The sequence below is a fragment of the Solanum lycopersicum genome, chromosome 8 (genome assembly GCF_036512215.1).
Source record: "Solanum lycopersicum chromosome 8, SLM_r2.1".
NCBI lineage: Eukaryota > Viridiplantae > Streptophyta > Magnoliopsida > Solanales > Solanaceae > Solanum > Solanum lycopersicum.
The window spans coordinates 4,840,122-4,849,756 of record NC_090807.1 but is presented as its reverse complement, the minus strand read 5'-3'; the positions used below and the strand labels follow the sequence as shown (position 1 = coordinate 4,849,756).

At 30.2% G+C, this 9,635-nt stretch overlaps 1 protein-coding gene across 1 annotated transcript; it reads right to left on the bottom strand.

The window, feature by feature from the left end:
* Nucleotides 1–221: 221 nt before the first annotated feature.
* Nucleotides 222–7,864, bottom strand: LOC101254319 (diamine oxidase [copper-containing] 1, peroxisomal). The gene is made up of 12 exons (XM_004244715.5): nucleotides 7,399–7,864; nucleotides 3,422–3,531; nucleotides 3,012–3,317; nucleotides 2,760–2,872; nucleotides 2,355–2,685; nucleotides 1,977–2,192; nucleotides 1,654–1,890; nucleotides 1,374–1,559; nucleotides 1,158–1,298; nucleotides 811–1,079; nucleotides 605–686; nucleotides 222–537 (listed from the first exon to the last, which is right to left on the bottom strand). The coding sequence occupies exons 1-12, from the start codon at nucleotides 7,631–7,633 to the stop codon at nucleotides 397–399; spliced, it is 2,367 nt and encodes a 788-aa protein (XP_004244763.1). The 5' UTR covers nucleotides 7,634–7,864; the 3' UTR covers nucleotides 222–396.
* Nucleotides 7,865–9,635: the final 1,771 nt, after the last annotated feature.

Sequence of the window (9,635 nt, the reverse complement as noted above, 5' to 3'; positions counted from 1 at the left end):
GAGAAAAGACACCTCAACTCTGTACGCGTTTTATTATTTCATAATTATTTTTCTTTGAATATCTTTGTGAAGGGTCATTTTGACCCATTCCCTTACCATTAGAGAAACTCCTTTTGTCACCAAACTAATAGGCTTCAGATATATCACACACATTTGTTGTAAAACTCTGAGCAATATGGTTAACAACTACTAGTACAAGATAAAATGCAAGAACCGCGACATTTATAGCTACTCAACGATCCGATTTTATTAGTATTTCTTGTGACATTGTTTAAGATAAATACACAACAAACAAGACTTTCTTTGCTTAAACATGTCCATGCTCCTGCACCTCCTAATTCATTACTCTTTTAAGTCTTATCAAATGAAAAATGAAGCTTTGAAGTCTCATGTACTTCAAAGCTTGGCCATCAAACCAGTGGTAGTGTGTTTTGCTACACTAGTACTTTCCGTGACATCGCTGTCTCTGGTTTCTGAGTCACATCCAGAAGGCGGAGGAACATCAACAGCCGGAGAGCAGTTAAAGAATCCATGGGGCTGCACCAACACATACACGAAATAAGCAACAGATAGTGATGGAGATAGGTAACATAATATGCATTACCTGAAGCATAAAACCAATGTGTTCCACTGGCATAACAGGCCAATCTTCCAACCTAGGAACGTGTGTGATTCCAAAAATGTACCTGAAACAAACATTGAAAACGCGTACTCTTTGATCCTTACATAGGTTTGTTATTGATGTACATATAACGTTCCATGTCTAGATTGCACTAACGTAGTATAACTTGTTGTCGAGAGAGAACTAACCAGAGGACAGTATCACTTTCTTCCAGAGGACGGTCTTGCTTAACCCAAGAAGCTAATCCTTCGCCAGCACGGGGATTTTGATTAGGAAACTCTCCTCCTGGAAAATCTTCTCCAGGTGCATACTGTGTTACCCATAGATTGTGCTTCAGAAATGCAGCCCTTCGCATAAATTTTGCCTCTGGACCAGCCAATGGCAAACAGTTTGGACCAGGTACAAGCTTGTATCCTGTTAGTTGTCCTGTTCTATTAACTGTTCTGGTATTCCGAACCTACAAATCAGAAAGTTCATATTCAAATTTATGCAACACAAATCGGTGTTAAGATTATGCAAGGATAAAGACTCTTACAATCCAATGACGAGCAGAGAATGGATCACAATCGCGCATTGCTTGCAATTCAGACCTAAGCAATGTTTCTTCAGCATAGAATGCATTATTATGAACATTTTCCTTCCCAGGTTCTTCAACTTTAACATTTACTTCAACAACCTAACAAAATAATTATAATTACTGTTGTGAAGAAAAAATAAAAATTCATTTAAATCACACTAGCTAGATATATACCTGATTGTGTGCTTCTCCAGGCTTACAATCAACTGCCATATTCATTCGTGCTACGAAGAAATGTTGATGAACTGGTGCATACAATCCTGGTGCAATTGTTGTACCATATTTGCGATATTCTCCAGGTTGCAATGCTCCTAAACTAAGAATTCCCGTGAGTTTAACTTCTGCTTCAATTTTCCCATCCTGAAATTCCATAGTATTGTACAAACAGTTTGTAAAATGTTCAAAGTAAAGGGTATTGATATTTCAATCGTCGTGATGATTTTCTTTAACTTGCCTGATAAAAGTGCCAGTAGAATGCATATTCGTAGTTGGCAACTGTACAAACAAAAGACACTGTCAATCGTCTTGAACGTCTAACTTCAGCAAGGCCACTTCTCCAATCTTGATGCTTCCAAAGCATTCCATGATCTTCTTCATGCAAGCATACACAATTCTCTGTTGTTTCAACTCCGCCTGTGAAGTTTGTAAAATGGGCATCGAAGTACTTTATGTATCCTAAACAATCGCATCCCTGCAAAAAAATTATTTTTGTTGTAGTACATAAGCGTCGAGAAAATTGAAAACGTGTAACGTTTAGATCATAGATTAGTAACTGACTCTCTTGAGTGAATGAGCATTCTTTCCGAGACCATCTTCTCCTGCATCAAATGCATTCTTTCTATAATGCGGATCATTTGGATCTCCATAGGGAACAACCATCTCCACGAAACTCAATCGATGTGCTATGGGTCTACGACCTCTGCTACCATCAAGATATGCAACAGAGTGTATAACTAACCCCTCTCTCGGGGTGAAACCTATCCGAAAGTTCCACTGCCACACAGAAATGAAGAATGTCAATGTGATGTTTAAAGCCAAAGAAGAGAAAACACAGTCATGTTTGGTAAACTACATGGACGACGAATGATATAGATTGATAACTATCCTGTCAAAGAATGCTTCATAAAAAGTAAAGTTTGAAAAAATTGAGAATACCTTTTGCCATTCTACATAGTTCCCACTAATACGAAAGCTTGGACCCTCGGGCTGAATAATATGCAGGGGTTTTACATCACTTCGATCAACCCCTCCTCTTGTCTCACCAGCTGTATAATTCCTCAATGGATCAACTGGAGGTAACGGGACAAGTTTTCGATCTTCAAATTCTATGATCTGCATGTTTTGCACATCAACAAGCACATGTATTCCTTCAACTGGTCTTGCATATCCATTTTCCATCGGGCAATCGCTCTCCGATCTGCAGAATACTAGTGGTTTTGCAAGCCTACGGTTAGGAGCATCCGCCTCACTATGATAACCAACACACCTGTCGGAGAGTATACATTCATGTTAAGATACTATAGAGAACAGAATTCTTAACAGACGCGGATTTTAACTAACCAAGGATCAACCATCACGAGATCCATGTCATCGATATCCCTTCTCTTCATTGCTTCTCTGAAGGGCGGATAATTCTTCACCACGGCTTCACATTCAGCATATTCTTGAGCATCCTAAAATTAGAACATTTCACTTAGTTGACACACAACACTAATTGGACAGGATGACTTGTTTTTCTAAAACGTCAAGTATTTTGAAACAAATTCAGTTTGCTAAGACGACATATAAAATGATTTGAGTTTAAGTGCCTACTATAGGTGGTTGAACATCTGGTACAACATTAGATGAGATAACTTTTCCCCTATGATGTCCGCCACGAGCAGCAGCATGTACTTCAGTTAGCTCAACAATCCATATGCTTGTCTCATTTGTTTTCTTATTGTAAACGATGAGTCTAGCTCTCCTCGGAGGAAGTTTAGTCGGAATTAGAGATCCTCCTTTGGTTCGGGGCATCAACGATGATTGGAAAGGTGGGAAGAAATATGCATCAGCTAAAGCAACAACACTTTTATCTGGTTCCAATAGAACCACCTCAATAAATCGCATTCCATCTCTGACCTGAAATATTGTAAGTCGCGAAGTGGCCTTGATCAGAATATCTACGTACTAAAAATAAGTTGGACGTACACAACTTATCGATGTATAATAAATCGAGTAAGAACCTCAGGCGTTTCACCGGCAGCTCTAACGGTTGCAACAGCTACAGAGATCTCAGCAGCAGATAAAGGATCCAAAGGATGGCAAGTTTGAGCCCTTAGCATGATTTGGATACCTGCACCAACAACATTGAATCTTTTAATTTTACTATTTTCAACATTCTCATGTTATATTTCTAAGATAATATTCTTGTTCGTTCATTTTACTTGTCCATGTTTCACTAGGCACACACTTAAAGAAGTAGTAATTGATAAAATGATAATTTTATTATTCTTTGCGTGTATCTTTAGTTGTTCAATATTTATTTGGCACACTCATTAACGAGCAATGAATAAAATGACAATTTTACTTTGAATATAATTTGGAAAATGCATAAGTACCCCTCCCTCCCAACCTATTTTCGAAATCCCAGAGACAGACTCATACTCTACTAAAGTCTATTACTCCCTGAACTTATTTTTAGTAAATAATTTTCTATCTCTTTTCGGCCTACGTAGGCACTATAAACCAGATTGCTTGAAAAAATTGTCAACACACGCTGCGGCCCAGAAGATAGTGTCACATAGGCCGAAAAACGAAAGAAAATTATTTATAAAATAAGTTCAAGGGGTAATAGGACCTTAATGTAGAATGAGTGAATCTCTGAGATTTCGGACATTGATTGGGGGTACTTGTGCATTTTTCCTATAATAAATTTAATGTTTTGAAAAATATTTGTAGTTAATAAGGTAAAGTATGAATTTAAGAGTTCGTTTGGTACGAGGGATAGTTAATTGCAAATTAATTTTGGAATGAACTTATCCATGTTTGGTTGGGACAAAATCGCAAGATAACTTATCTGGGGACACCAATCCTGGGATTGTAGTGTTACTTTTCTATTTGTTTGTCTTTTTTTCTAGGTCTAATTCATTGGTAGTCCCCTAAAGTTAGTTTTAATTTTCACTTGGACACCTCAACTGAGTGAGTCAATATCCTAATGGTCACCCAAGTTAAAGAGAATTGTCTTGAAATATCAATTATGTTTCATTTAGGATCAAAATATCATTTAACTATCACTATTTTCCTCTAAATATATTTGACACTTTAAAATTATTACTCTCTCATAGTTGGCATGACATGTCATAAAAGTTTTTTTAATAATAGACTAATTAATTCATTGTACCTATTTAACTAAACTAATGATCATATTATTTTTACTTTATTTTGATCTTGTAAGATCTTTTATCAAAATTAAACTTTTTATTTTTTATGTTATGAAAAATACATTTTTAAAATATACTATAATTTTATTAATTTTGAGTACTTATAAACACATGCATGCAAAAAAATATTTATACACAAATCACTCATAAACACTAATTTACATCAATTGATCATAAGTTGTATAACAAATCAATACTATCAAAAGTCAATTAACTATTACAATAATATTAATTGTATACTTTGCAATTCATGTTTCCGATATTTATTTATTTTTTTTGAAAAAAAAAGAAGAAGAAGAAGAAAGTGAATAATATTATATTTTTTATCTATTAGAAATACTAAATACCTCAAAAGTCTCCTTAAATTCTAGTTGATATGCCCTGTCATTAAATAATCATTTAGAAAAAATAATAGACCTATTTAATGCATCAAACTTATGTCTCTACAAAATAAATATATAAATTACATGAGAATTTATGATGATAATAAGAAAAGTAATTTAAAAAGTCTAATAACTTTATATATTGTTACCAAACAAAATTCAATGAAAAAATCTCTGTGTGCAATTATTACCTGATACTTTTAAAATTCCTAACTAAATTATTTGAAAATTTTAAACAATTTTTTTAATAAAAGTATTTAGATAAATTTGTAAGATTGACAAAAAAATTGGTAAGAAAAAGAAAATTATTATTTAACTTTTTTTTAATTTTAATTTTATTTTTATTCTGTTATTCTATATTATAGTATATTATATTATAATTTTTCATACGATTAAGCATCAATGAATAAAATAATAATTAATTTGAATTTACTAATTTAATTCGATAGTATACATATTATATAAGATTAATATATTGATAATTAAAGATCAAAATTTTATTTTCTATAAGTATTATTCACTTACTATTTTTTTTAGAAAAGATATAATAAGTATATATGGATTTCAAAGCACCCAAATAATTATTTTTTAATAATTAGTTGATCTTTGATATTATTGATTTATTATACGATTAATGATTAATTGAAATACATTAGTGTTCATGAATGATTTGTATATCAATATTTTTTTGAATGTATGCGTTTATTAGTATTTAAAATTGATGAGATTATAGTACGTTTTAAAAATACATTTTGCAAAAATAAAAAAATAAAAAGTTTAATTATAATAAGAGATTTAAAGTATGAAAATTAATTCTTAATAAATTAATTAAAAAAATGAAAAACAATAGGATCATTATTTTAGTTAAATGAGTTTAATGAATTAAATTAGTAAATTATCAAAAAAAGACTTTAATGACATGTCATGCCAACTAAGAGAGAGTGATGTTTTTGAAGTCAAGTATATTTGGAGGAAAATGGTGATAGTAAGGTGATATTTTGATCCTAAATAAAACATAAATGATATTTTAAGGCAATTCTCTTAACCTAGGTGACCATTTAGGGAATTGACTCCAATTGAGATTTATTCATTTAGACATCTCATGTCATATTTGGTGTGTCATTTTGACACCTTTTTTTTATAATCAAATAAATATGTAAAATGTGTGTAACACATTTGTCGTGTTAAAATGACAAATTAAATAATGACATGTGACATAAATAATGAAAATACTTTAATATAATGAATTTTGAGTAAAACAAAAGGATCAATGACTTGGACATGTGACAATTTTTATCCAAATAAATTTTAAAAAATTAACCACTTGCACAGTTCATCCTATGTTGTTTGCTCCACCACCCCTCCCCACCAGATTGTCTTCTACACATTTCACAACCCCCACACTCAAATTATCTTCTCCACAGTTCACAACCCTCACACTCAAATTAAATTTTCCACTACCTACCCCCCCCCCCCCCCACAAACCATCCCAACCTCTCTCAATCCAGATTCTTTCTATAATTATTTTACAAAAACACAACCTTTTTATAAAAAATAATTTGTCTTACTTATGAACAAAGAGTTTCCTATATATATACACACAATATTCGTGGAGAAGGATAGCAAACAAAATAAGAAAAGTTGTTTAAGCTTGAAATATTTTGGTGTTGTAGCACCATTGGATTTATTTCTGTATAAAAGGAGTTTAAGTTTTAGAAAATGTTGGCTAAAATGGAAAAGAAAAAGAAGAAAAATAATAATATAAAAGTAGGTTAAATAAGTTCTCCACGCACTGGTAGGAGTTGTATAACACTCGCTATGTCATGTCAGTAAAAAGTGTTAAAATAACACAGAGACATGACATGAGGTGTAAAATGGACAAAAGTCTAGTTGGAATGTCCAAGTGAAAATTAGTGTCAACTTTAGAGGTCACCGTGGGCTAAAAGACGAATGTTTTTGTTTTACTTCCTCTATCCCAATTTATATGACACATTTTATATTTTGACAGTCAAACAATTTAAGAAATTTGCGCACGTAATCTTCAAATTTTTTTAATGAAATTTATATATTTGTAAAATACGAAAAAAGTACTATGAGTCATAATAATTCATAATTCAAAATGTTTATAAGATCTACCAAAATATTACAGTAAAAATAGACTTGTTTGACTCTTGAAATCCGAAAAGTGACATATAAAATAAGACGGATCGAGGTAGCACAATTCTTTAATTTTTACTTCACATATAACATATTTAAGACTATAAAATTTATCGTCTTAATTATCATATTAAATCAAACATGACAAAGTACTTGAAAGGAAGAAAATATATATTATTCGTCTCTATAATAAAATAAAATGATTAACTAATATGGAATAGACAAATCCTAAAGTATTACCTTTGGTTGAAGTATTGGAGGGAAGAGGTTCAGTATTACTTGCCAATGAAGCTATAGCTGATGATGACGTTTTCTTCTGCTTATTATCATCCACAGATGGGATGACGGTCCACTTCTGCGGACCGTCATCCACAACGACAGCAGTCGCTGCTGTCGTCTCGCGACGGAGGAGAAGGGAAGTCGAAGGACAGGAATTAGTAAAAGATTTTGTCACTTTTTTTGAATTAGTGGCCATAATTGTGATTAGTGATTATTAGAGAAAGGAGAAAAGTGGCTTATATTATGAAGAGATAATTTTGTAATTTTTAAAAGAAGACTTTTAAAGACCAAGAGAGACTATTTGTATCTTTAGATTTTATAGAGTTGAAAGACGGATCTAAGCAGACATTTTTTTTTAAAAAAAAAAAAGAAAAAATTCCTGCAGTAGTGATATTATTTGGAAACATGTGCAGAACATAAATTTTCTGTTAAAAAAAATAATGATTGTCTCTTATAAATTATAAAAATTATGTTGATTATACGGGCATAACTAGGTGGATTCATGAGTTTGAACGAATTTATTAGTTTCTTTATAAATTTTATATTTATATTAGAAAGTTAAATAAATAAATATATATATATATATTAAGTGAACTCGCTAACGACATTGACGAACTTAACAGCACAGAGTGTTTATATCAAAATTCATTATTACGTGATTTAATAAAGTAAAAGCTCACGTTAATTAATTAAAATTACATAAAATGAATTGTTAATTTAAACACATAGCGTACATGTATTGAATTAATATAAATATTCGATACGAATAAGTTTCATCCCAAAATTAATTGACACCTTATTGATAACGAAGGAACGATAAAAATATTTTTCACACTAATATTATAGATTCAAACGACATATCAATCTTCAGTTTTAAATTTAGAACCTTCAAATTTTTAGTTCTAGGTTGAAAATACTCTTCTTCTTTTTTTTTTAGTCCTGAATCATGTGACTTTTTTTTTTTGGTCTATTTTCATCTTTAATTAATTTCTTTTATGACTTTTTGAGTCCTCACGCATTTTTCTTTCACCTAGTTCAAATTTAGAAAGTAAAATAATTTAATTTTGATCATAAATTTATGTGATTATGATTAACGTAATAAATAATTATTCTACATATTTTAAAAGCTTGTCAATTCCACAACTCTAGCTAAAAATTATCTCATTCACAAATATATCTAAAAAATTTCCCCTTTCTTATTAGTGCAAGTTTTTTTCTTAAAAAAAAAACTATTAGGTGAATTCTGTTGCTATTTTGTTTTTCAAATTCTTTGAAACTCTAAGTTGCCCAAAAGAAACATCAACACGAATATTTTTAAAATTTAAAACTTGTAATGCATCATACATTGATTGCTAGCTACAAGAAAGTGCTAAATTTGTATCTATACTCTATGTATGATGAAAATATAAATAATTACGGGAAAAAATCGGAACTGTAAAAAAAATTGTTAAAGAAAAAAAAAAGCTCCTAATAAAATGGAAAATAGTGAATTTTTTTTAATAAATATGTGAATGAGATAATTTTGAGCTAAAATTTTGACAACTTTTTTAGTGTAAATAAAGGAATAATTATTTTTATTTTAATTATAATTAAACCTTGATTTAAATACATAAATCTTAACCTTTAATTTTTAATTATGACATATGGCTTCTCTGCAAATAAAAACATAGAATATAAAAAAAAAATAATGGAGAGGAACCTTAAATTTTATATTCTATTAAACTTATAATACGCTCAAATTGGGAAAAAAGTAATACTTAGGATCATTTCCAAGTTTGACTTAACTAAATAATTCATTTATAAAATTAAAATGATGTTGGATTTACAATATATATATATATATATATATATATATATATATATATATATATATATATATATAATATATATATAAGAATTATATTGGTTTATTATATCTTATGGAGAGTTGGACATGAAATAAATACTATGTCACCATTCTTTTAAAAAAAGAATTTTTTTCGTTAAAATAAATATAATTAAAAAAATTATTAGAAATTTATACCAACTGTGTATCACCATATTCCTTTGTCTAAAGTTATGTTGCATTACTCGATTTCCCAATTTTCTCAACCATAATTTGCATTCAAGAACTATTTCCTTCGTTTTTTATTATTTATCCTTATGATCAAAAATATTTATTCTAATATATGGCAATTTACAAAGTTAAGATAGAATTA